Consider the following 27,926-nt stretch of genomic DNA (forward strand, 5'->3'; position numbering starts at 1 on the left):
GTGTGTAAAAAGGTTGCTGTTTCTGCCCATCCAAATATGAACATTATCACAGAGTCTCTAATGCTTCCTCTGAGACCTCTTTTTGTAGTTTTTAATTTTGTCCTTCATTTTCCTAATTCACTAGACTCTGAAACACAGTGAAATATTCCTGTTTAATCCAAAGTGAAGACATACATCTGTTTAGATTGTTCAGTGTGGTCAGCGATACCCCCCCCCAAAGCCTGTTTCAGTTATTCTTGACACCAGTAAAAACACAGTGGCAAACTCTCCGTGTATGACAGTTTTTATTTACCTGAAACCAAAGTCCATGTGATACATTGTACAATCATTTCTGAAAATACAGTACAGCAGTTTGGCAAAAAAAAATGCCAGTGGAGGGACTGCCTGCCATTAAAAGGCTAAAACATCAGCATTGCTGCACACCTGCCTCCCAGATTTGGCAAAAATCTGCTCCAAACATTTTGCGTTTCTCAGTGTAAAGCAAAAAAAAAAAAAAAAAAAAAAAAAAAAAAAAAAGTCAGATTTTATATTTCATAAAAGTATTTCCTTAGGAAAGATGAACTTTGTTTTTGAACTTATACATAATTACTTATCTCCAGTAAAACAGATGGCTGACTGAGCAGACATGCACCATGGAATAATGTACAACTGACTGTACAAAGTACTAAGGTATAGTTTAGCTTTATTAGTCTAAAATGAAGGCATGAGGACTGTATCATAATCTAAGGCTCTTCATGCAGGAGGATGGAAGGACCGATGAGATGGGACTGGCTAGTTTCCATCAGACATTCATTTATGGCCGTTCTGTCAAAATGATGTATGAACTTTCTGAGCCCCTGTCATCACTTCACTGGCATGCAGCTCTTGTAAGATGTGCTGCAAAACACACATGCACAACACAAAACCAAACCAAAGTTTCTGCTAGGAATTTACAGGAGAGATGGGCTTACTTGGCCTTTGCTGCAAAGAAAAAAAAACAGACAGGAAGAAACAGATCAATGGACACGAGAAATCACGCAACAAAGTAAAAGCATCTGAGCAGCAGATCATTCAATGAATTTCAGAGTAATAAAGGCCATGCAACAAAGGCAGAAGATTCGGACAAATGCAATTTTTTTTTTTATAAAAAAAAAAAAAAAAAAAAAAAAAAAAAAAAAGTAAAAATGCTGCAAGCCTACATTCAGAAATAACCGGCACCAGCAGTGACACTGAGCCCATTTAAAAATGCACAAGGTTCCCATTTCTACTCAGTGTGTATCTGGCACTTAGTGACATTAAATGGTACAAAAGAGGAACTTATAAAGAAAAAAAAATAAAAAATATGAGGAGCTCTTACTGCTGTCATTGACACATGCAACGACAGACTGATTAGCTGTGTGTGCAGCCACATCCAGGCGTGAGCGCGGCAGAAGTTAGCATGCAGATCAAAGTGTACTCACTGCAGGTAAATAGGTGGAAGGCAGGGGAAGAAACAACAGTTAGCTTTTCAAAAAAACAAAAGAAAACTCCAAAACAAAAACCACTCACTGGTCTATCGGAGCAAACATGCAGAAAGGCTACGCTCGAGTAAACGGGTGTGAATGTGTGGAGAAACAAATGAAATGTATAGATTCTACTTCGTGTTTTATGTACAGATATACAAACGCCTCTGACGGCAGCGCTCAGAGGGCTGAGCTCCTATTGAACTGTCCACGTTGTGCTCAGTTTACACGACTAACAGCTTCTTGGTGCCTTTTTACATATTCAAGTACAGTATGTGCACATTTTACATACATTACAAAGATTACTGTAGCTAACACACAAAATTAAGACTGAAAACTGAGACTGAATCTCAAAAATTGAACTTAAAAAAAGGACAAAAAACAAAAAAAAAAAAACAAAAAAACAAGACAAATGTGTTTTCTTCAAGTAATTAAATTTAACAACAGGATGTACCAAAAATTTACTCAGAATCAAATTGGTAACTTATCTTTGTCGTCTCTTCCCTCAAATAACAGAGGAACAGAAATATATATATATATGTGTGTGTGCGTGTGTGTATAAAAACACATTAAAATACATGTGAAGGTTTTGTCTGTACTGCAAACAAACTGGTGCTTACCTCAACACTTTAAAGGATCAGATATGAAATGATAGCTCACACAAATGGGCAGTTATGGTCATATCATCAGCAGCACTGAGGTAGCTGTGCTCTGCCTAATGCAGAAAATAATGAATGAACACAATCAGTGGAGCTCAAATGTGATTCATGCCCGGGCAAATGTACTCAAGTCTTTGCCCGTAAATTAGTATTGTTCTACACAGTCCTCAAAAATCTTCTTCCCCCAAATTATAAAATATTAATCATTACAGAATCGTGTAAATTCTCTGTACAGCTTAACACGTTGCACCAACACAGTGGGCTTCTCTAGTGATTCTTGATGGGGGAGGGGGTCAAAACTGAGAAAAGCATGAAGGTAAAATGAAACATAAAGACATGTCATTAATATATGACTCAAGCCCCACCCACCCTAATATATGTATAAGTCTAAATGTACTAAATGCAGGCATTCTGACGATGTTCGGAGAAGGTTGTTGCTGTAATTTGGACCGAGTTAATGTCACTGTGTTAGATGTGTGCGTTAATGTCCACTTCACACTGGTGCACAGGAAGGGTAGTGTACTGGAGTCAGTCAGGGCCACAAGATGGCAGACACGTTAGTGTCGGTGCTGTAGATCCACAGCACCAGGGGCAGGGAGATGGCCACAAAGGGCCAGGAGATTCCCTCGGTGCATGCAGACAGAGAGCAGCCTTTGCCTGTCGGCTTCTCCAGTGGTTTACCAAAATCCAAGTAGTTCCTGGCCAAAAACTTTAGCAGCTCGTCCAGCAGGATGACGGGCATCGAGATCTTCAGCACCATCATCCACTGGGTGACATCCAGAGGGGTGATCTGGAAGATGACCTGGGAGGGAATACGACAATAACTGTCATAGCTGCTTTTTAAAGAGACTTATGAGGATTATGACAGCATGGGTAACAGATAAAACTCTACCGATGATTTCTACATGACCATAAGCGCGTGTGGTGACACAGTCTGACATTTAATCAGCATTTTGGAAATACACTGCTTTGTCATGAGATCAGAGTGGAACGATCAGCACCACTCTTGTGTCTGTACACACGGATGTGCGTGTGTGTGTGTGTGTGCTACTAGTTTATGCAACGCCAGTGATTGTACTGCTGTCTTTCTTGGCCAGGAGACTCTTGTAAAAGAAATCTTTAGTTTTAATTTTTGCATTTTTTCCCTGGTTAAATAAAGGTTAGATTTAAACTGAAGTATTGTTCCTTTATTTCACGTTAGTCACATTAATTTCTATTACATATCTGAAACTAGAAGGCCCTCGGAGTATTGTACTATGATGAATTAAAATCAATATTGGTTTATATTTTCTTTCCAAATAATAAAAATCAACGTTTCAATGGGCTGAAAATTGCTCTACATCTGCTCATTTAAATCACCCTTAAACTTCCAAAGATGATCCTGACACTGAATCAACCTCTTGGGACCATCTATTAAAAAAAATGATGTCAGCACCCACTAATCGCAGGTGGGATGCCCAACACCCCCACCCCCCCACAATCCATTGCTCTTAAGTGGGGGATCTTACTATGGAATACTCATCCTTCACTGGAGTTTATTATTTACTAATTAAATGCTGGCACATTGGTTAACACTCTACTTTTAATGACAGTACAAGTATCAGCAGACTCTTTTCTTTCCCTCAAGACTGTCCCTCTCCTGCACTTGCGTTGCCTCAGCTCTGAGAGCTTCATCTTTGGGCGTTCTGAAGCTGAAGCCAAAGGCTCTAATCAGTTTGGCCTGGATAACCGCGGTGCTTCACCACACTGATGTCCACTTCAGAGGATTCTGGAGGGGAAAAGCCCTCCATGCCCAAAGACACCCTCCCCCCTGTGGTAGAGGTGCCTTGTGAATCTGTGTTACTCATCATTTTTCTCTTTAAATGTCACTGAGAAACCTACATATCCAAGCCTGCTCCCTCCCTATTTTTTTTTTTTCCAAAGCTATGCAGTGGGTAAAGTTAGCCTGAACTCAGAGTGAAGTTAAATTTTAAAGAAAGTCATTTGAATCTCAACACAAAACTGATGAGTTCTTTTTTTTGCCCATGCTCCCACCTTTCAAGGTCATTTTTTTCTGGCTGACAAATAACAATAAAGCAATATGGCCACTAGAGGGCAACAAAAACCACATAAAGTCAAAAACTAAGCTTGCAGCAGACAGTCATTTTGAGTTTTTTCAGTGCCATCAAGTAATCAGTGAATACAGTTTTTTTTTTTTTACTTACAGGCAGAGGTTCCACATAGAGGATGAGGAAGTGGAGAGACATAGAGAGACAGATGGCCCCTAGCAACCAAATGTTCTCCCAGGGAGGCATCCGCAGCAGGGACTGGTTCTCTGACAGGCTGGACAGAGGACAGAACACAGATGGTAATTTGGTTTTACAATCTGTCCATCATCTTGTCATTGAAAATGACTTTCACAAGAACTTATCCACTCCTTATTTACCTGTTCAGAGCGTTGCACATCTCAATGGTGACGAGCACAGACAGGGCCATGGTCATTGGATAGGGTGACTCGAACACGTGGCAGTCCAAGCCGTCAAACTCTGGGTTATCTGGGCCGCACTGGAGGAAGTGGCTCTGTGAAGAGGAAGACGGAAGAGTGAGGGGGAGACAAGCAGCGGAGGGAAGCTGAAGGCTGTTCTCTCAGAGCGGCCTACTTACCAGCTGGTACAGAGTGACCTGCGGTCCATCATCAGAGATTGTAAACCACCAGGCAGCAGCTCCCACAGTGGCAGCACCCACATAGCCTGGAAGCAAAGGCAACAAACATCATCATATTACTCACTGGATAAACTGTACTTAAAAAAACAAAACAAAACAAAACAGGCAGCTCTCTAATACTGTTCAATTTTAGCCAACCTCCAATGGCCAGGTATCTAAAGAAGAGCCAGCCAGAGATCAGGGGCTCCTTAGCATTGCGAGGAGGCTTCTCCATGATGTCCAGATCTGGGGGGTTGAAGCCAAGGGCGGTGGCAGGGAGGCCGTCTGTCACTAGGTTGACCCAGAGCAGCTGAACAGGGATCAGGGCCTCAGGGAAGCCCAGAGCCGCAGTGAGAAAGATGCTGTCAGGAAAAGTAACTCCAATTACAAATTGTTGAAGACACACTGGGGGAAATTACTTTAATATTATTACAAAAAAACAAAAAAAAACAACAAAAAAAACAAAACAAACCAGTACGCCTGTGTCAATGTAAAGTTGCAACACAACAAGCAGTTTTCTTTCTTAGCATCAGAAAAAACAAAACAAAAACAAACAAACAAAAAAGCAATGAAGGGCTCTAATCCGCTCCAAAGAAGACTCACCAAACCACCTCGCCCACATTGGAAGAGATAAGGTATCTGATGAACTGCTTCATGTTATTGTAAATAGCTCTGCCTTCTTCAACTGCGGCCACTATGGAAGAGAAGTTGTCATCAGCGAGGACCATCTCAGAGGCTGACTTGGCCACGGCAGTGCCAGAGCCCATAGCGATGCCGATCTCTGCCTTCTTCAGTGCAGGCGCATCATTCACCCCGTCACCCGTCTGTACACACAGACAAACATTTCCCTTATAGTGAGTTGTACCCTTTTCGTCAATAACGCAAGCAAATCAACACCATGAACATGACGTTCACAAGGCCAAGAAAATTCACCATCCTTCAAACGCAACCCAGACAGCTTCGATCAGTGTGATAAACTGTGCAGAATCAACTTTCACACTTCCTACCATTGCAGTGATTTCATCAAATCCTTGCAGGTACTCGACGATCTTGGACTTGTGCGAAGGCTCGACACGCGCAAAGCAGCGCGCGCAAGTCACAGCCTCCCTCTGTGCGTCAGGGGTGAGCTCATCAAACTCCCGTCCAGTGAAGGCCATGTGCCCAATATCATCCTCCTCGGTCAGAATGCCGATGCGGCGGCAGATAGCCACAGCTGTGCCCTTGTTGTCCCCGGTGATCATGATGACGCGGATGCCAGCCTGGCGGCACAGTTTGATAGAAGCGGCTACCTCCTGTCTGGGAGGGTCCAGCATGCCGACACAGCCGACAAAGGTCAGGTCAGACTGGATACAGAGAGACAAAGCTTCAGTTGAAAGTCTGCTACTGAAAAGCATATGCTACAAGCGGACTACACAAACAAATGTTCACCTCATACTCTGTGAACTTGGCAGTGTCAGACAGAATCATGTCCTCCATTTTGGGTGGGCTGTCTCGTGTGGCCAGAGCCAAGCACCTTAGGGTGTCACGGCCTGTCCCGTATTCACGGATAACAGACATGATCTTTTCCTTGATGCCTTGGCTGAGGGGAACTTTGCTGTTGCCCACTCTGACATGAGTACATCTCTCAATGACGCCCTCTGGGGCTCCCTGTGAGGAAGACGAGAGGCGTAAAACATTCGTGTGTGACAGAAGACTGGCACCAAATGCAGAGCTAAAGGCAGACACGAGGAGCCCTCTGCACATATTCCACTCACCTTCACAAACATTTTGCCCATGGAAGAGCGGGACTTGTTAGGGCTGCAGTAGACAGACATGGACTTCCTGTCTCTGGAGAACTCCAGAGTGAACTCCTTCTTCATGAGCTGTTTGATCACCTGATCAGACAGAAACACGGACAGTGAGAAAAAGTTGCTGAGCGGGAACAGTGGAAATGTGCAGCGTGTGCAAGTGAGGGAGTTGATGTCACTCACAGAGTTGCAGGCATTGGCTCTGTCAATCTTGGACAGGTTGTGAACTTCAGTGTCGAAGACGTTCATCTTCTCCACCAGACAGGTCAGCGCGGTCTCTGTGGCCTCGCCGACCTTCTCGTACACACCCTTCACCTGAGACATCAAAACAATCACACCCATATCTCTCCCATAAAAGGTTTTAAGTTTGCCCAAAGACTGTATATGAAAGAAGGACATAGCCACCATTCTAGCTACCATTAGTTGCCTTGATCAATATTGGGATCACAATCATTTCTCACAATTATTCACTGCTTTCTACTGCACTGACACGTAAACATTGTTTTCACATTTGTGCTACATTCCTGCTAATGTGCAAATCTTTGCATCAAAATAAATTTGTTCTTCCTTATTCACCTAAAATCAGTGTACCTCTTAGAAGACATATATAAAAAAAACTGTGTCAAAACTGAACACAAAATTAAACCAACAAGCCACCGATTTCAATTTTACATTGTGCTCCATTCCTGTTAATTAATCTTTGTAGACAAATCAAGTGTTTATTCACACAGCCTAAATGCATGTCCCAGAAGCAAAATATAGTCTTTCACTCAATTCTGTATACTTGCATAATGTCCGTCAAGCCTTTGTTACTCACCATATTTGGTGTGCACATATTTTTGGCCAAATGGAATCTGATCGCTTTCAGTGTGCCTTTGTGAGCTCGATGGAAACACTAATGCATCGTACAGGAGCTTCATACATGTCATGCTGGATGATTCACGTTAGCAACCACTGCACTGTTTTTCTTTGCCTACATGCATTCATCATACTGCAGTTTGTGGTGTGTTTTTGCATTTCCATTTGGTTAACATCATTTACTTGAAAATCTGAGGTATTTCCAAACCGTGGAAACTGCTTCAAGGAACACGCTCTAAATATCATTCGATCGCGTTCATTCAACTGTTGGAAGCCAAAACCATGATCAAGATTAAAATTTGAATAATTGTGCAATCCTACCTGGAAGATACATCTGTCTTTCATATACAGTCTATGAGCTTGCAAAACAAGATCATTTCACTGAAACCCAAAAGTATAGAAGGGTAACAGCAGAATAAACAATCTTGTTTAACCGTTTTTGTCCCAGAATTAAAAATAATAGTCAAGCAAATAAAATAAGAAGCTGACAGGGTGCAGACCTCATTGAAGTCCAGCGAGGAATCGTTACACAGGGCACAGATGGTGGCCATTTCAACCAAGGCATCATACTGAGAGCATTTCACTGGTTTACCATCCTGGTACCTGAGGACAAGTACAGAACATCAGGTGTCCATGTATTTTCAGGATCTGCCTATTACGGAGAAGCTACACAAGTACTCACACTTCACCCTCAGGTGCATAGGTAGAGCCTGAGATGGTGAACTCTGACAGAGAGCAGCTGTCCCCTTCAGCTTTGTTGATAATGAACATCTGGAGATGAAAAGAGTACGAGGAACATTAGCAGACATCATCTGATCATGTCAATATTTGAGCAAAGTGTCAGAATCACAGCAGGTGGCAGCACAAACCACAAAACTCCCAAGTGAACTCAAAACAATGAAAGCTGTAATAAGACAGCAGATTAAAGGAAAACAAGAACAGATTATTATTTACAGATGATGCTACTGTTTCTTTGATCCTAGAAGACTTTGGCCAATATTCAGGTTATGAATTCAATGCAGGAAAGACTCAAATCCTTTCATTAAATGAATCTTCTACCCAAGAAATGAGAGAAAAATGCAAGATGAATTGGAAGGCAATAACAATTAAATATCTAGGAGCTGTAACAGCAAAATAAGTCAAGATATTCAAAATAACTTAAGATCCACAGGGATGTAAGGCAATGATTGGTCTTCAATCAGGATTTGGCACACAAATTGATGTGATTAAAATGCACTGGAGAGACTTCTGTACCTGCTACAATCTTTTTCACATCTGAACTAGGAACGCAGTTTAGGAAATAGGGCAAATGGATCTCTTAATTTATTTGTGCTGGGAAGAGTCCAAGGGTCAGGTACAGAAGACAAAGCTGAAGACAAGAATATCACTGCCTGAGCTGAGGAGATACTGCAGCTCAAGCAATATTCTTAATATGGACGCTTCCCTTTGTGCCAGACAAGATGGATATTTTTCCATACTAGAAACATTAGGAGGGTAGGAAAGTAATAATGAAATAAGTATATTATACAAAAATATAGCATTATTTACAATGAGAAAAAAATGAAAAGTTTTGGTGACATGAATTCTGATTTAGGAAAATATTTCTTCATATTCTAACAAGTCAGAGACGGCTATGGAAAAAAAGCCTGAACCAGAAAACAGGAAAGACAGTACAGAGAACTCAAAAAACAAAAAAAAACCCAAAACAACTTATCAGGGGACTTCAGAAGATGTGAGGAAATGACACTGGATATATTGAAGCACAGTGGAGAACACAACATTCATCTACAAACTGAAAGAAATGTGGGGGGAATTTGGTCAGAAAAACTTGATTTGTTTCTTTATTACACCTTATATTAAAAGTAAACAAAAAAACAAAAAAAAAGAACAGTAAATGGGCTGCAATGTTAGAGTGTGTCTCTGTGAGGGGAGGCTGGGTGGCCCGCTGCCTAATGTGAGAAAAGACTGTTTAGTTTCTCTCCATAAGTAAACAGAAGAAGCTGCCAGGGAGCCTGACTAAAGAGAGAAGCTGTGCCCAAAAGGAAGAAGCTGCAGTGCCAGGCCTACTCCCGCAGGAAGCTTTGATCATTTTGTTCACTCACACACCAACATAGATGCACAAAGCCACACAGTATACACACAAACAGGGCTAGTTCAGAGGCTGCTTATATCAGAAAATGGATGAAGACAATCAGTAAGCTTTCCTGGAACCACTAGCCAAACATGAAATCCTGGCACTGCCTGCTTCTGTATATTTAGAGCAAGCGGGCGATCCATTAATTATTTCAGTAACCAGTTGAACAGTTTAAGAATGGATCATGGCCAGTTAATATAGAGTTAAATAAGGAGGACATACAATCACAAACCTAAACTCTGTAAGCAGCCTGAATGTGGGATAAATGTACATCGTTATTTAGCGTATAATGCCATTATTTTATTTTTTAAAATGTTGGATGCAAATTTATGTCTGTAATAAATGCTTCAAATACACGAGAAGTTACTTTTTATTAGTAACTGTGAATGTAAGTCAAATGAGCATACCACTCTAAAGGCTTTGGTTTGCCTTTCACAGCTCTCCCTGAATTACAGTAAGTCAATACAGTAACTGCAGAATCACGAGGCTATTTAATCATAGCCAGTTCAATGTGCAGCCCTAACAACAGGGACCGAAACAACTGACAAAAACTGTAAATGAATGCCACCCGGCGGTGCCAAAGTTCTGAGACAGCACTGAACAGACAACTAAAGGGGATTAAACTTTAATAAATGCTGAAATGTCCTCTTTACGTGGGGCCAAGTAGCACAGAGGTGCCACTCACAGAGCGAGAGAGAGGAGAAAAAGAAACTACAAGCTAGCTGCTTTGCAGCTTGGTGACGCAAGGTCAGTTATGCAACAGCAATAGTGTAAGTCATCCAACTGCTCAATGCAGATTAGAGAAAGGGAAGCAAGTTGCCTTCTTATTAAATAACCTCCACTTCCTCTCTTTGCACAGAGAGCATTAGCATTTTTATTGACAAATGCAAGCGACATAAGCAGTTACTATTTCTCTAACTGCCGTCACTTATTCAAACATTGGGTGGAGACAACAAACATGACAAAGCACTGACGAACAACCTGCTCAGTAATGCACCAACACTGTGTGTGTGTGTTTGAAACTCACTCTGCAAACAGACATCTGGTTGGTTGTCAAGGTGCCTGTTTTATCAGAGCAGATGACAGAGGTGCAGCCCAGAGTCTCCACAGAGGGCAGGCTGCGGACGATAGCGTTCTTTTTGGCCATGCGGCGAGTGCCCAGAGCCAGACAGGTGGTGATGACAGCAGGAAGACCTTCAGGGATGGCAGCCACAGCCAACGCCACGGCGATCTTGAAATAGTAGACAGCTCCACGGATCCAGGAGCCTCCATGGACAGGGTCGTTGAAGTGTCCAATGTTGATGATCCACACAGCGATGCAGATGATGGAAATGACTTTGGATAGCTGCTGGCCGAATTCATCCAACTTCTGCTGCAAGGGCGTCTTCTCCTGCTCCGTGGCTGCCATCTCATCACGAATCTTACCAATTTCTGTGTTAACACCGGTGGCAACAACCACACCTATGGCCTTCCCAGCAGCAATGTTGGTACCCTGAACGAAGAAGTCAGATACACGTTGGCTAAAGTGCACCTGATATCATCTCACGTATCCTCAAATAACAGAAGCTTGTTTTTCCAGGAAGTTTACAGAAACTAAACACAAGAAATAAGACATCAACAGGATGCGTGATAACTTGCGCAGCCTCTGGCTTACAGAGAAGAGCATGTTCTTCTTGTCTTGATTGACAGCCCGAGGGTCAGGAACAGGGTCGGTGTGTTTGATGACAGACACTGATTCACCTACGAGGACAACACAGGGTTAAACCAGTTTGCATTCTTCTGTAGAGGATTTAAGGAAGAAAGCTTAGCCAGTCATCTCCACAGACAAATCTGCAGTGCTACTTATTCATCTTTCAGTTATGATTCACATGAATGTTTCAGAAGAAAAAGGTGCTAAGTGGGAAGAGTGTCATAGTAGACCTCTGGGCTCATTCTGTTCATCAGTTACTCAAAGTGGCCGAGATGAATTTTCAATTTACCAAATGAGTGATCATTTGTTCAGACAAACTCACTGACTTCTGTTTAACTTAATGGGCTGCACAGTGATACTTGTGTTTTTGTGTAAAAAAGAATCTTAACTGTCAGTTATTTTAAGAGTATAAAATTACACAGGCTTTAGACCTATGTGCCCTACTACCTATCCATCCATTACTGAATGAGTATGCATTCAAATAATGAAAATATGTATCCTGAAACACTAAATTACACGAAAGAATTTGATGTCTGCCCTGTCTTACCAGTCAGGATGGACTGATCTACCCTCAGGGTTGTGGATTTGATTGAACAGATGCGGATGTCAGCAGGCACCTTGTCTCCAACTACAAAAAAAAATCAAACACAAAAAAACCCAGATCCATAATTAGAAAAAAATACACATAAGATCAAGAGCATGAGCAAACAAAACATCTTATGGACAATAAATACAAATAACAACCCCAACAGAATTCAATTGAAAATTCTTACAAATTACCTGCAGCTAAATAAGATTAAAAGATTTTGAGAAAACAAGCAGACATATAGGCATATAATGTTATGAGGAGCGGCTTTAAAAACAGACACTTCTCTCTAGAGGAAATCGCTTCATGGGCTCAGGAAGACTTGACTGTGAACACAGTTTGTTGCTGCATCCACAAATGCAAGTTAAAACTCTTAACATGTAAATAAAAGTGTATGCAAAAAGTGTATGCAAGTGTATGCCTGAGATAATTTAAGATGGACGAGGCAAAGTTCAAAGCCAATGATTTAAATGATTTACACAAATCATCAACACTACATCCAATAGGAGTTTTTCTTTTTTCAAGCGCTCAGGTTAGAAGTTGTCATCTGTGACAGAAAGGGGTGACTTAGTGCACAAAGCCTGGATAACCTGTGCATTGGTGAAGGCACCATTGGAGTTGCATATGCTGCAATTAAAACAATGTCTTTTTCAGTGGAGCTGCAGTGAAGCTTATTTCAGCAAGACAGCGATGAACCCAACTTTGCATGCATTTCAACAGCATAGCTCAGTAGTATATTGTTTGTCTGTTACAAAAATGCTCACGTGTAGGGGGGCTCGTGCTTTCTTCAGGGCAGAGCATAATAGCTGAGGAAGGCAGGCATAAATTCTTAGGTAATGAGTCAGTCAAGCAAAAGCTGCAACTTCACTAAAGCCCACCTTCAAAAGAGTTCCATGCTAGACATTGAAAGCTAAAGATTTAGCATGTAAGTGAAATATTTGAGTCAAATGTGTGACCAAAAAACAAAAGCAACAACGAAAAAGGCGAAAGGGCACTCCATTAGCCCTCCACACATGCATTCCTGGTACTGTACTGTTTGTGGGTGGGTGTACTGGTCAAATTAAAATTTAACAGATGAGATGTTTATTTTCTACAGGCAGCAACGTGGCTTTAAAGTAAACTAAACTTATGAACCACAGCTCACTACAATGTGGCTGTTATGCCTCACAGCAGCAAAGCAGCGCTGCCATTGGTGAAGGAAAGAGAAGGAGAACGAAAGACAGGAGGAAATGAAGGACTTGTGAGCCATAAAAGGCTAGTCTCAAAGGAAATGGCCAATTTGGGTACATCAGAACTGCAGTGACCCAATTCAGCCTCCTAATCGTACATAAAGGCGATGGAAACTGGGGAAATGGCTCAGGCTATGGCACAGTTCCGTGGGCGCAGACTACTTATACAGGCCTACTTAGTTAAAAATGTAAATTGTGTCAGATTGTTACAAAAGACTCCATGAATACAATGTAGCAAGGATCCAGGAAACCACGTAAGGCTGCCAAATATCTAAGAATGTAACAAAACATCTAAAAAAGGCTGAAGTGGAAACTCTTGCACAGGAACAACCCCAAAAAGAAAATGATTTTATCAAATGTACCAGTGTCCAGATCCAGACTGAGGGAGACAGGTATAGTATGGCTAAACCAGCCATGGCCTTGAAGGAAGAGAGGGGAAAACAGCAATGGGACCAATGACACATGCAGCCAAAAAAGGAAGAAGAATTTCAACCTGTTTCTCAATCTGCTGATCTGGTTTAAATGTGCCCTACGATGGCAAACATTTTCTCATCATCACCCCAGGAAGAGACGAACAAGATGAAGAAGACAGGTCCAACTCCTCTACATCACCTTGGAGTTTGTTAGATAGTTAGAATACAAGTCATCGTAACCATATTTTACGAGTGCATTTACACAGTCTCTAATTTAATGCTGACACTTGTTGTAGTTATGTGTATCTCAGCCCTCCTGCTCTGTGAAGGTTGATTTCTCACTAGGAGGCACGACCCTGTGTGAAGTTGGATGATCATCAACTCGTTTGAGTGCCAGAAACTCTCATCTGTCAGCAGGCACTGGCCAATCAAGGCAGACAATGACAGCATTTCTGAGAAGACAAATGTTGAGCTCAGTTGCATCTTTAAACTATCTGAATGTGGAAACAGCGGTGCAATGGAAGATTCGCTTCTGAGAAGGTCACACAACCCAAATCAGACAGCCTGACACGGGCTTAAAGTCATTTCACATTGCAAACTAAAGAGAGCCTACACAAGACAATGTGGCAACCAGAGACCATGAAATGCCGGTGAAATTGTAACAATTGTAGGAGAAAGAAACATTAGCAACAAGAAGTGGGTGTGTCCCGAGTTAAACTAACAATGGCATTGACATACTGGGCTGGACCGTCGATGAGCAAAACACCGTGGAAGAGCTTAAGGCTGCCCCTTATCCAAATTACAAAGCTGTAACTCTTCAATTGAATTATAAATATAAAATAATTTAATTGGAATTGAAGACATAAATGAGAAGAAAAGGATTACCCATAGCTATGCCACAGAAACTAAGAACTAAAACTTATGATTGTGTAACAATTCCTGTGTCAAGCCACTACATCTGAAGAAATACAACTTCCTCAGCATTGCTGAGCCAAGAAACTAGGAGCTAGAGGAATAGGCTGCTAACAGTGGTTCTTGCTGATGTTCTCATACAAAGTAGCCAGTGCTACGTCACTGTGAGACACTGGGACTGTCTTGAGGCTGTGTTACACTGCAGGCCTGCTCTGATGAAATGGGTGTATATCATGTGTCCCCTTGTGTCAACATCCTACTCGGTAGCAGCCCAAGCATTTCCAGAGGCATGACCATGTCTTCACCTCTGGGCTTGCCAACGGCTCAAACAGTCCACAAATTTTACGGTGACAAAAGCGCAGACCTGGTGAGACGTCGCACCCAATATGACTCCCAGCGGTGCCTTCCAAACAGAAAAGGCAAAGTGATGACTGAACTGAAAGTACCAGCTCTGACTGGCACTTGCACCTGCTGTGCATTCAGGGACAGCGAGTAGTGCGGCTGGCCAGGCTTCCTTGGGGCCGGCCAAGAGGCTACATGTGCTGATGGCAGCTGAACAAAAGGCTGAGCTCCTGTCATGCAGAGTGAGCCATTTCAGAAGAGTCAGCAGGCAAAGCTTATTGCTGCTTTCCAACACAACACATCTCTGACTGACTACCTCACCAGCTGCATTTACCTGTGTACAAATTACTACTTTATCCAAATTGATCTGGTATTAACAAATGGTTTATAACATAAGCCACTAACCTTTCACTGGGTTTAAAAGTCTGCTACTCTATTTGTGACCAATAAGCATTCAATGGAAGAAGTCTAAAGTGAGGAAATAAAATTGACTTGTCTGATCTTGTTCCTGCAAATTTGTAGTTTACTTTTTGCAAGTAAAGTTCAGTATATAAATGTAGGTGAACATTTATGGCAAATGTCTCCTTTGTCCTCTGGTCACTGTACTATCACATTTCCAGAGTCATGGGTGAGAGTCATTATTTTATTTCTAATGAGCAAACAAAGCTGAGTAAGTAATGTTCAGTTTGCTGCTGGCTGGTGGGAGAGATAAACCAATGTAATCCAAGACGTGACATTTTTTCTAACTTCCTGCTTCTATGTTGTCACAGATGCAAACACATGTCAAAGTCTGACCCCAGTTATGTAAGCACCATCTCCACACTGTCTCCCTGGGATCTCGGCTTCATTTTGTCTGGTATGAATCTTAAGCAGCAGCAGCTGCCTGGGATTCTTCATAGCATCAAAGTGTTTCTCCTGCCATAGAAACAAATCTTATCACAGGACCAGGGGCACTAAAATTTCAGCCAAAATGATCCAGGTGCTTAGAAGAGGATGGCAGAAATTACATGTGTTTGGGATGGAACATTTAAATAGGAATTGAGAATAATGTCAAATCAGGCACTGATCTAATAAGTCCAACCATAACATTAATATTTTACAAGTGTATTACCATGGCCTACCAATATGCTTGAGATCTGAATTTTGGACGTTTGGCTTAACGGTTATTTTTGGTATTTCACAGAGAACAAAACTGCAGACAAAAGCTCTGAAAAACTCAAATTAGTTCAATCAAAATCAATTCCAATCATTAAATAACTTAGTCTAAGTTGTCCTGGAAACTAGGTAAGAGTTTAAAATGTAAACACTGAGAAAACAAACAAACAAACAAACAAACAAACAAACTTACAGTTTAAGTACAGATTTTAAAGCTTGGATTCATAAAAGGTGACATGTGCAAACAAAAGCTAAGATTCTGCACAGCAGTGACGTCATTAAAGCTGTTCCTTGGTTAAAGCCTTACATCCCATCATTCCAATCTAGAACCAGACCTGAATGAATGAACTGAATGTGCCCTGGGTCTGAGCCCCCGTCAGAGCAGTTCCCCCAAATTTAATCACTGCCTGTAACATGCTCAGAACTGCTATTATAACTTTATCTTCTATCAAAGATTGTTGCTGCTAGTTTCCCGAGCATTTTAATGGATGTTGCCAATTTAGCCTTGCAGATATATACTCCAATAAAAATGTAACTGCCCAAAAGACCAAATTAAATTCCTTCCTCATCTGAAAATTAGACCTAATGACAGTCACAAACATGCTGTTACTGTTTTGCCTCCAAAATATTTTACTAACCAGTCAACAACTTATGAAAACAGCGATTACAGTCACACCGCTGTGATACTCTGCTGTATGTGCTAAAGATGGTGCTCAGAATATTTGAAACTCTGAAGCTGACAAACTGCAAGACAACACAATTTCTAAAGTAACCCAAGCCTCCTTGTCTTTATGATGTGTCAAAAAAAGCATACTGGTGCATATTGGGCATTAAATTACGACTGTTTTGCACATGCACAGAAACGTTTGTGAGGCAGCTTTTATTCTGTCTGAGGACCTGACATCATTTAAAAGTGCTGAGACCTTGATACTTCTTAAGCCTGGCTTTGTGTGTAGACATAATTTGCTTTATTTCATTAATTAGCTTATTTTGTTGTAGTCATTTTATAAAATTATTTTATTCCACATAATTTTAATATAATTATCTAATTAATTTCTGTGGTTTATAGCTATAACGTCCTCCCACTTACTCTTAGTAATGTTTTTTTTTAAATTTCTTACAACTTTGTTAATCTAGCTCTTATCATTTATGCTTGTTCTATCTTAAAGGGCTTGTCAGTCATCAGTGACAGATTTTGAACTGCACTAATAGATTCCCAGCAGTATAACTTGAGGTTAACAAGACTGATTATTACTACCACACTTTTAGGGAGCTTTGTTACACTTATCATTTATTTGAAGAAGAAGAAGAAACAGCCTTTATTGTCCCACAAAGGGGAAATTTCAGGTGTAACAGCAGGAAAAATGTAGACCCTTACATGCATATTCGTATCAACCCAAGCTCAGCCAGTAGCTGCTGATTTCACCTCTGTGGTCCTCCTTTGGGACTACATCTGAGGTTTCTGAGTTTCTGAAGTCTGCTTCTCTGGCTGGCAAGATGAAACCACTTCTCTCAGCCTTGCTGAAAAGTCAGAAGCCTCTGCCAAAAGACAGTCCCTCTGTGACATCGGACACTTGCCAGACCACATTAAATGCCACATACTATCCCTGGTGTCTGGAATCTTAGTGGAGGGTGCCGGTGCTATGGGTAGGGTTGCTGTGCATTGAGCATGATAGGGTGGGATGGTTATTCACAAAGCGCTTCCCTATAAGGTCATCTCTCTCTAGCACAATAGGAGCAGATCCTCCCTCTGTACTGCCCCCCCCCCCCCCCCCCACACACACACACACACACACACACACACAAGCCCCCATAGCTACCAGACTCCACAATTTCACAGGCAACAGGAAACAAACACACTGAGCTCTACCGCTCTGAGAAAAGGCCAACATCCAAATCTGCAAGCCCTTAAGGGGGACCTATTATGCTCAATTCCAGCTCCAGCTTTTTATTCTTGGACCCTTTCAGAGTAGCTTTGCATGACTCACAGTTCAAAATATATTTATTTCTATATCTTATACTGAAGGTTGGTTGAGACTCAGTCCTGTCTCGTCTTGTCTGAAGCACGCTATTTTAGCTCCTCTTCCCTTTAAGCCAACTTTCTGCTGATTTGTTGCCCCTCACAAACAAAAGGTTTGTACAGCTGGTGGATAAGGCTTCTGAGCTCACAGCTAGACCTCTGTGCCTGAGATCCCCATATTAAGAATATCCATCCTCACTGATGTCACACAGAGCCAAAAGTAGAAAAAAAAAATGTCTGATTTTGTTCAGAGCAGTCTGAAGCCTGAGCTTTGGGGTCCCTGTAATCACTTGTACACCTCATGAATTGAAACTTCGGCAGCATACGTTGTGTTATGAAAAGGACTTCAGTACAGTTGAAGCAGCTAGGGGACATTTTATCCACCAACATGATTTTTTTTTTTTTTTAGTGGTTAGTTAAGTGAAGAGAATGAGTTCTTTAGTCCTTTTTAGACTGTCAGCATTTGCTCATTTTATAACCAGTTCATATTAATGCTATAGTAAATGTCTCATTAATAAAAATCAATCACAAAAATCTGCTTTAGATAAATCTCTGAGAACTGAATTAGAATGCAATCATTAGATTGCAATCTGTAATAAACACATTTCTGCAAGAGTTCATATATGAGGCTGATAAGCAAACAAGCACTGAGTAGGAGGCAGCATTTAAACACACAGCAGCACCCTCACAGAGAACCGCGCAGTTTGGCTGCTGGTTATTCTTCTCACGGCTGAGGCAGCCACAGAGGGTTCATCTCTGTGTCCTCTATCGCAGCTCAGCTAAGCAGCCTCCCAGCCAGCATCTGCGTCATCACAATCCTCCTCTGCATGGCAAAGGTCACTTTGGAGCTTCAGGAAAATATTATTCATTAAAAAGGGAGCCTGACAGGAACAATTGTAAAAGATAGTTGGAGGATTTAGTGAGAAAGTAGAGCTGATGAGCTGCTCCTGACTGCAGGATAAAGCATCCAAGTTTTCTCCCTGCTGGGTTATTCTTTTGAGTAAGCCTTAAGCTGCTGACAGCAAAGCCTCCAGCTACCTTCATCAAGAGTTTTTAAATAACTAGGTCTCTAATATGTGAAAGCATCTGAGTCACAAGTTTCTGTTTAAACCTAAGCCAAAAATTGAACCCCTCCATGCTCAACTTCTTATAAAACTAAATGAACATGTCATGATTAGCATTGTCAAGCAAGTCATTTACATATAGTGTACAAACATATCCCAAACTAGAAGAATATCAGACGTTAAATTGCAGAACACTCCTACTAGATGTGCCCTTGTCAAGGTCACTCAGGAGTCCTGCTGAACACTGCTGAACCCACGTCATCTGCTGTACCAATGTTCCCCCGAGCAGGATGGGAGGGGAACAGGCTGACACCTGTCCTCTTCATGACTGTCACCGCCTCTATAAATACAGCATTCCATAATCCATAATGAAAGCTAAAAATAAAACCTACACTATGCACCAAAAAGCTAAGCATCACTTGAGGGGCTTAGGGTCAAACAGCATATCAGAATAGTGTTTGATTCCGCTATTCCCACGCACACCCGTCTCTGTTCAGTCCTCTGCAGAATTACTTATGTATGCATGCCGTAGGGGAAAAAGCAGTATTAAAATCAAAGCCTCACATCCTGAGGATTTTAGCTGCTGAAATGTGCTGACTGCACCTCACCAGCAGGAATCACTTGTGCGCTCAGTTCACTGACAGCATGGCGGTAAAGTGTTGAGTTGGGATGATGCTTTAGCTTTGCGAGCTCACATGCTCAGTTGCTGGAAACGGGCCTTAACAATGTTCGCACCCAGCCCTTTGAGACAATGGGTTAATAGGAACATCTCAAAATACATCAGTCTTGCAGGATGAGTCACTGTACTGCTGCAGTGGCACTTGGGGATGGGGGAGGTTTGAGCATGTGCTAAATAATCCATGACCATACCTGGACTCATATGATCTGACCATTACCTGAGGCAGAGCCAAACAGACAAGGTGCTATCTTATGAAAACACAATCTCCTTCATCACTAAAAAAAAAAAGCCATATGGGGGGAAAAAAAAAGGCACTTTCATGGTGACATCATGGCATTAAAATGCCAATTTTCTGTGAATTTCAAGGTTTATTCCCATCATGTTCATGTGATCCCCAGATGCTTCTTTTGTGTGACAAAATTCTATAAGTCAAACTCAAATCTAACCTTTCCTAAGCAACACGTATAAGGTCGGATAGAGGTCAACCTACCAGCAACCTCCACGATGTCACCAGGAACAATGTCTCTGGCCTTGATCCTCTGCACAGTTTTCCTGTCCTGGCGATACACTTTTCCCATCTCAGGTTCATACTCCTTAAGTGCCTCGATGGCATCTTCAGCATTGCGTTCCTGGTGGGGAGAACACGAGATTCAGTGCAAATATTTCTGAGTTGCTCTACAGTGAACTATCATAATCAAAAGAACTGAGCTGCATGCTTCCCTTTGAAGTGGCACTGACTGTTCTCGCCGGACGCGTGTGCATATCTCATCGGGTTGTGTTTGGGGACATTTAGGTGTTAAATGTATTAAATGTTCTCATTTTCCAGTCTTTCCTTCACCAGCAAGAAAAACATCACTCAAGCCCACACATTTTTAAAAATAAATAAATAAGCTGACTACAGAAGGGCTGCTGATGAAAACCGGCAGGCTGTTCCTTTTCAATAGGAAGTCATCTTTGAGACAAACTTGAGACAAAAATAACTTTCAGTGCACAGTGTTCATCTGCAGTGCCAGTGAAGTTTAACAAATGTTAAAGACTCCAACTCACAGCAGGCTGCAACACTGATACAAAGAATGGTTAATTAAACATGCAGCAACACTATGAACACTTCAGAAGTTGCATCTCTCAAGGACATTCTGCACCCAATTTTAGCTTTAAATCTTTGTTGAAAATGCGTCAACATTTTGGATGCTCGCATCATGTTGCACTGGATTACACTGCACTGGATGCATGGCCAAACTGATAAATAATATTTACAAACCGATAAAGGATATTTATTTGAAGTCTGTCACACTTGGTGGCATCTCATGTAGCTTGGCTTCATTATGTTTTTTTTCCCACACCAGCAAGCTTTCAGTACTAATGTAACTTTAGTTTAACGCATTGCTTTTGAAATGTTTCACATGCTTAAATGCTGGCTATTTATAGATGCTAATCTTAACTATGTACTTATAAATTCATTAAAGCTAGAAAATACACCATTCATCTTCATGTAAAGAGATTTATTTCTACATAAATGCATTAAAAAATCCAATGATACTCAGACATATTGCTCATTATGTCCAGATAGAGAAATGATGTAGTGAGATTTGCTGTGCTCTCACCTGCCACACGCCGACGATAGCATTTGCTATAAGAATGAGTAAAATTACAAAAGGCTCCACAAATGCTGTGATAGTTTCTTCTCCCTCCTCAAACCAGGCCAGGACCTGACGAAAGTAAAAGAAATCATTATTTATGAGACATTTCACAGAACAGAGAGATCAGCTGACAGCAATGAGAAATAGAATCACTGCCTTTTGCTCATACGTCGCTGTGCCCCGTCTGTCTAATCAACCTTTTTAGGATAAAATCTTACCACTTCTTCACCATACTATGATTTAAAAAACAAACAAAGCAGCGTTTTGCAAGGTCACAGTAACCTTTGACCAAAAACGTCTAATATTGTTGAGTGCAAGTGAACTTTTTTGCCAAAGTTGGGGGGGGGGGGGGGGGGGGGGGGGGGGGGGGCTCCTCTTTTCAAGAGATGTCGAGTGTCTCTGGCTACAATTGTTGCCATTGTGGGTGAACAAACGGGAACAAAATCCAGAAAGAACAAACTGAGGTTTCTCCATCCATCCATCCATTCACTTCCGCACATCCTGTTAAGGGTCGCGGGGGGGCTGGAGCCTATCCCAGCTGTCATAGGGCGAGAGGCAGGGTACACCCTGAACAGGTCGCCAGCCTGTTGCAGGGCCAACACAGAGGGACAGACAACCTTTCACACTCACATTCATGCTCTCATTCACACCTATGGGCAATTTAGATTAGCCAATTAACCTAACCCCAGTAAGTGCATGTCTTTGGAAAGTGGGAGGAAACCGGAGTACCCGGAGGAAACCCACGCAAGCACGGGGAGAACATGCAAACTCCACACAGAGAGGGAGAGGCCTGGGCCAAGGTGGAATCGAACCCAGGCCTTCCAGATGGTATTCTAACTGTGAGGCAGCAGTGCTAACCACTGCGCCACCGTGCTGCCACTGAGGTTTCTCATGACAGATAAAAAAAAATGAAAATCACATTAAATAGTGGTGCTCTGATAGATGGGATACATGCTGGACTGGTTTATTACTGCCATGCTCTATTTTATTATAGTGAGGATTTAGCTATCTGCCAGAATCTTCACATTATGATTATTAATAACTTATTACCAGCATCTGCACAGTCTTTATACAATACCTGAGAGTAAATAATATCCCACCACACAGCTAAAACCTATAAATGTCATATCTTTCCTGAATACAACACATTTTTGTGCTTGATTAACAATTTGGAATAATAAGGTCCTCAGTTTGGTTGTGTGCACATGACCTTTAATATTCCTACTTACGCCAGGAATATTAGAAATGGATTTATTCCATTCATTGTGAGCGACTGTTTTTTATACTCCCATATATACGTAATTAGTGATTTTTCATCTGTCAAACCTATAAACCTTGGCTAAACTGTGTCGGGATTGAGGCTACTTCATGAGGAATTCAGTCAGCAATGCAAACAGGTGATAGTGAAGAGAGCTGTAGGGCCTCAACACAGTCAGACCTCCATCAAGTTACACTTTTATAAAACCTTCCGCATCAGTTAATTCACTGATTCACATCACAAAACACCAAAAGGACCAGTCTTAACATTGCTGCACACGCATACATTCAAAACTTTGCCCGGAAAAGAAGAACAGTATATTGACCCACAGTCTCATTTGGCTTGCTATTCCTGAGAAAACAGTCTTTAAATTACCCTGCTGTCACTAGCAATTAGTTAATCTCCCATCACGTATAAAGCAATCAACCTCAGTAAGACCCGTGTCTGACTGCAGTGGATGCCAAAGACATTTGAATGGTATAATTCAAAAGAGCAAGCATAACTCTTAATAGTAGTCTCAATATAGAAGTGCTTATAATGCCCTACTGTATGACAGATTTATATCTCTCAGCCCTGCCTAGAGTATAATCAGTACTCTAACCAGCTCCCTGTTTCATTTTATTTTAATGGCAATTATCTTGTCAATGAATTGATTAGTAATTGATTCTATATTGTCAGAAAATAGCAGAGCAATGTTATCTGTGGTGTGTTAGAAATCAGTGACTTCCCCAAATATCCAACCAATAGCTCAAAATCCAAATACGTTTTTGAATACATTCAAGAGAGAAAACTTGTGCAATACACTCAGTGGACACTTTATTAGCAACACCTTGCTAGTACTGGGTTGGACTGCCTTTTAGCTTCAGAGCTGCCTTAATTATCTGTGGCACAGATTCAACAAGGTGCTGGAAACATTCCTCAGATTTTGGTCCATACTGGCAGGACAGACTCACACAGCTGCTGCAGATTTGTCGGCTGCACAACCATGATGCAAATATCCTCTTCCACCACACTCTTAAGGTGCTCTACTGGATTCAGAGTTGGTGACTGTGGAGGCCATTTGAATCCAGTGAACTCACTGCCATCTTCAACAAACTAGTTTGAGACATGGTGCTTTATCCTGCTTGAAGCAGCCATCAGAAGATGGATACACTGCAGTCATAAAGGGGCGGACACGGTCAATGACAATACTCAGGTAGGCTGAGGCAGTTAAACGATGCTCAGTTGGTGCTAAGGACCCCAAAGTGTTTCAAGAAAATATCCCCACACCATTACACCACCAGCCTGAGTTGTTGAAGGTAGGATGGACCATGGATGCTTTCATGTTGTTTGGCACCAACAAACATGCCACATTCAAAGTCACTTAAATCACATTTCTTCCCAATTTTGATGCTCAGTTTGAACTTCAGCAGGTTTTTTGACCATGTCTATGCGCTTAAATGCACAGAATTGCTGCCATGTGATTGGCTGATTAGTTGCTCTTAACGCAAATATCTAAATAGGTATATCTAATGATGTAGCAGGTGAGTGTGAATCACTCATCCTCAAGTACATTTTTTTTGGATAGTTTTTAGTTTTCCTAAGAGGTTTTATGGATATATATATACACACACACACACATTAAATTTACACTGAGGTAGGTGTGCACTTCTGTATCACAGAGGGCCCTCCCCCTGAGGGGTGACAAACCAAATCTGGTCTTGAGTGGTGCTCTGTTCCACTGTCAGACAGCAGCGACTGACACCTCTGTATCACCTGACACCGCACTTACCAGCACGCACACACACACACACACACAACACACAGTGGCAGGCGCAATTATCAAAATGCTCTTCAGCCCTCTGTTAAGTTAGCATGCAGTCATTTATGGCATTCAATTGCAAGAATGAATATTGCAGTGCTAAAGACTGATTGTTTTTTTAATCCTTTTTTCCTTTAGATATATTAGGTGAGAAAAATATTGCAAAATTAAACTTGTCCATGCAAAACGTGTCATCAGTATCTTGGCTTCACCTGTCTATCTAAATGCACTGTGAAACAGAACAGAGGAGACAAAAAGTATGACCACATCTGACAGCAAACTGCAGCACAGACTCCTACAAATTAAAATGCTTTTTCAACATTTTGTTTTCTCTACTTTCTGGGAGCAGAGAGGAGAATATATATTTATTCACTTGTTACGTTTTACCTATCAGCAGTAGGGGAGCAATGCTTAAGCCACGCATGATGCCGCCTTTAACATAAAAGAATGATTCCAAGTCTCTTCCTCACACTTAGGAATGCAGCCTATTAAAATAAGCCAATAGGTGCATCCCATAGACTGTCCGCTCGATGATGCATCTACAGTTAATACCATGTGGAAATGTTCACTTAATTTAGTTTCTAAATGGGCCTGGACACATGCCAGTGATGCTGTTACAGAACCGCAGACTATCAAACACATATCTGTGGAGCACTGAAAGTCTGCGGCCCGGGTGAGACCAGTGTAAGTCATTACAGTGCAGTCATGCTTGGCGACTCAAATGTCTTACTTGGCACAGGGTGACAGCAGCTCAATGCTGCTACTGCTGTTGTCACCATTCCTCAGATGGGCTGCTGGCCTTCTCAGCTGTTTAGCTCCCATATGTGAGTGTAACCGCAGACGAACTGAAGACGTTCACACTTCAGCACTATAAGCTGAATAAATAGTGTCCTGTCATTCATCACACCGGGCTTTATAATAATCCCATCTGCAGCTTTGGCTTCATGTAAACACCTTCAGACAGAGGTGGGAAGAGGAAGCTATCTGAAAGATGTGAAATGGTTCTTCCTGACTTTTAAGACTTAACTCTAAGATTAGCACATCATCCCACAGTATGCAGGAGGTGACAAGACAGGGGAGTAACACTGAGAATTAAATTAGGGCGCTGAGCTGGACTTTGAGAACATGCTGACGACTCAGTTTCAGTTCAGTGTTCAAGATGAGTGACGACTGAAAGCGAGTCTGTATGGTAAGTAAAATACTGTTATATACTTACAAAAGATATGCATGCAGCCAACAGAAGAATTCGCACAAGTAAATCTTCAAACTGTTCGATGACGAGCTCCCATAAAGATTTCCCTGCAGAGAGAGAGGAGTTGGTGAAAAACAATCCAATCGCAGAAACTTGCCAGCATAAAATGACGGGAGTGATGTGAGTGACAGCAGTGATTACCTTCCTCTGCTGGTAACTCTGTGTGTGGGTATGCAGTTGTCAATCCGGGGATCACACAGAAGATGGCAAAGAAGAAAAAGAATGTAAGTGGTGCATAAATACTTAAAATAAAAATTAAAAAAGTCTTACAATGGAGAAACAGGAATCAAGTCTTGAACAAGCAAAACTCTGAATGTTTGTGAGACTGAAGAGCAGTGCTTTCATGGCTCTAAATCTCAGACACATTTAGGTGTCAAAACCACCAGCACACTCTCAGTTTCATGTTATGACTTTGCTCGGTGGTTATTCAGTCACACACACTGTAACAGGGGTGAATTTCTGTATTCATATAAACACAGTCTGCATGGCTTTGTTTGGCCATTCAAACCCCACAGAAGAAATCATCATTTAATCTTTTGTATGCAAGACCCCATGTTCACACTAGCAAGGGCACATAATTTATTTCAGTGATGCTTTATTACACAGTAGGAATAAATATTAAAAATTCCAATCAATGCAAAGGTCAAAGTGAGTTAAATGAAGTGGGAGGATACCCTCCATGGCCTCCCAGGTGATATTAATATAAAACAGCTGTTAAAGCCTGGGACCAGAGATTAACTCATGGCAGATCATGTCAGCGCGGTGAGCTTGTACCCACTGCTCAGCGTCAAATGTCTGCCAGGTCTGCAGGCACGTGGACCGATGTACTGCAGTTCTGCTGAGGAACATTCAACAGGGTTCCTGTGCTAAACTACCACACGGTAACCAACACTGTCACCATATTTCCCCGCCACCGTCAGCAGCGTCACGGGGATCTTAGTTAGTGTACCGTGGTTATTGACAGTACATGCAACGTTACCGTATAAAACTATGGTTAACTCGTTACTGTGTAAGACACGGGAAACCCTGGAGGTCACCGCTGATGACGTCAGCCAAATCATTTCACGGTGTGACGAGGCCGCCGACTTTTACCCCATATACCAAACAGTGAGCTCGCGCTGCCCACGTTACCGTGACATGACATTTTCACAGCGGCGGCGTTTGCGCTGCTCTGCGGTTTGAAGTGTCGTACCGTTTAGGCCCCATTTCTCCCGCTGTCGCTTCACCTCATCCAGGGAAAGTCCTGTGCTTTCATTCACGCTGAAATAACTGTAAACTTCTTCCACACTCTTCGTGTGAGCGTTCTCCATGGCGGACAGACGGCTCCTTCCCACTCAGCTTCACCCGAAAACACCGGTATAAGATACCTTCTGGCTTCCTGCACTGTGGGTACTTTTAGAGGAAGGAGGACTTTGTCAGCTCGGATAGCTATCGGGAGCTACTGATAGAGGTGTAACGTGTCCCTCTTGTCCCCTCTTAAGCTTTTCTTCACGACGGGAAATTTGTTGCGGCGAGCCAAATTCCTCTTCCCAGTGTGTGTGTTTACTCTGCGCGTCGCGTTACGTCCGAAAACGGTGTGAAAGTGTCTGCAGCAGTGTCCCGTGCTGAGGACCGCATTCACCCGGTCCAGTCCTCCGCTGTTCCCGTGCCGTACCCTGCCTCACCGTGGCGCAGCTCTCAGTGGTTCCACACGGTGCTGACAGCCTGGTTTTATCAAAGCGCCTCTCTGCTGCCCCTCTTCCCTGCGCTGCATGTGGACTCATATCATTGGACGAACCGCGTCAGCTACGTTAAACCAAGGAGAGCTGAAGAAAAAAAGAAACGGAACGCAACCAGGAAATGAGAGGGTGGTATCAATGAGATATGCCGGGGTATGGATGTATGCAAACCAGAAAGCTTGGTTCACTTTATACAGCGTGTGGGGCCACTGCATTAATTTTAGTGTTTCATAATACCCGCCATGTCCTCCTCAGCGTACCTGGCTGGTGACGCTGTGAGTAAGCGGTTTTACACATGGTGGGAAATATATCGCCAATAACTAAGAAGACATGTATGTTTCAAGGATGTACAAGTTGGAACAGAAGCAAAAAACAAAAAAACTCTTAAAAAATGCTGTTGTTAAAAGTTGCTGCCTTTTCCATTTCCCCTTGTTTAAAGTTTAGTTCAGTTTCGGTTAATTTTCAGGGTGAGTTTGCAGCTGTCGGTTTCAGGATTAGTTTTCTTTTTTAATATATCGTTTAATAATATACGAGTTATTTATCAAGGGAAAGATTAAAGAAGTTCA

At 42.0% G+C, this 27,926-nt stretch overlaps 1 protein-coding gene across 2 annotated transcripts; it reads right to left on the reverse strand.

Moving 5' to 3' along the window:
* Nucleotides 1-267: 267 nt before the first annotated feature.
* On the reverse strand, nucleotides 268-27,344 carry atp2a2a (ATPase sarcoplasmic/endoplasmic reticulum Ca2+ transporting 2a). Of its 2 annotated transcripts, XM_030736983.1 has the most exons (21): nucleotides 26,835-27,344; nucleotides 25,784-25,801; nucleotides 25,607-25,689; nucleotides 21,296-21,400; nucleotides 20,182-20,320; nucleotides 11,839-11,919; nucleotides 11,256-11,341; nucleotides 10,629-11,093; nucleotides 8,150-8,238; nucleotides 7,968-8,070; nucleotides 6,793-6,924; nucleotides 6,577-6,696; nucleotides 6,251-6,469; nucleotides 5,830-6,165; nucleotides 5,426-5,646; nucleotides 4,982-5,184; nucleotides 4,784-4,869; nucleotides 4,566-4,699; nucleotides 4,345-4,462; nucleotides 2,822-2,942; nucleotides 268-960 (listed from the first exon to the last, which is right to left on the reverse strand). In XM_030736983.1, the coding sequence occupies exons 1-21, from the start codon at nucleotides 26,950-26,952 to the stop codon at nucleotides 947-949; spliced, it is 2,991 nt and encodes a 996-aa protein (XP_030592843.1). In that variant the 5' UTR covers nucleotides 26,953-27,344; the 3' UTR covers nucleotides 268-946. The 2 variants fall into 2 exon arrangements, with proteins under 2 accessions (XP_030592843.1, XP_030592842.1); XM_030736982.1 differs by having other exon boundaries at nucleotides 268-2,942.
* Between the last annotated feature and the right edge of the window lie 582 nt (nucleotides 27,345-27,926).

Source organism: Archocentrus centrarchus, chromosome 9, assembly GCF_007364275.1.
Source record: "Archocentrus centrarchus isolate MPI-CPG fArcCen1 chromosome 9, fArcCen1, whole genome shotgun sequence".
Classification (NCBI taxonomy): domain Eukaryota; kingdom Metazoa; phylum Chordata; class Actinopteri; order Cichliformes; family Cichlidae; genus Archocentrus; species Archocentrus centrarchus.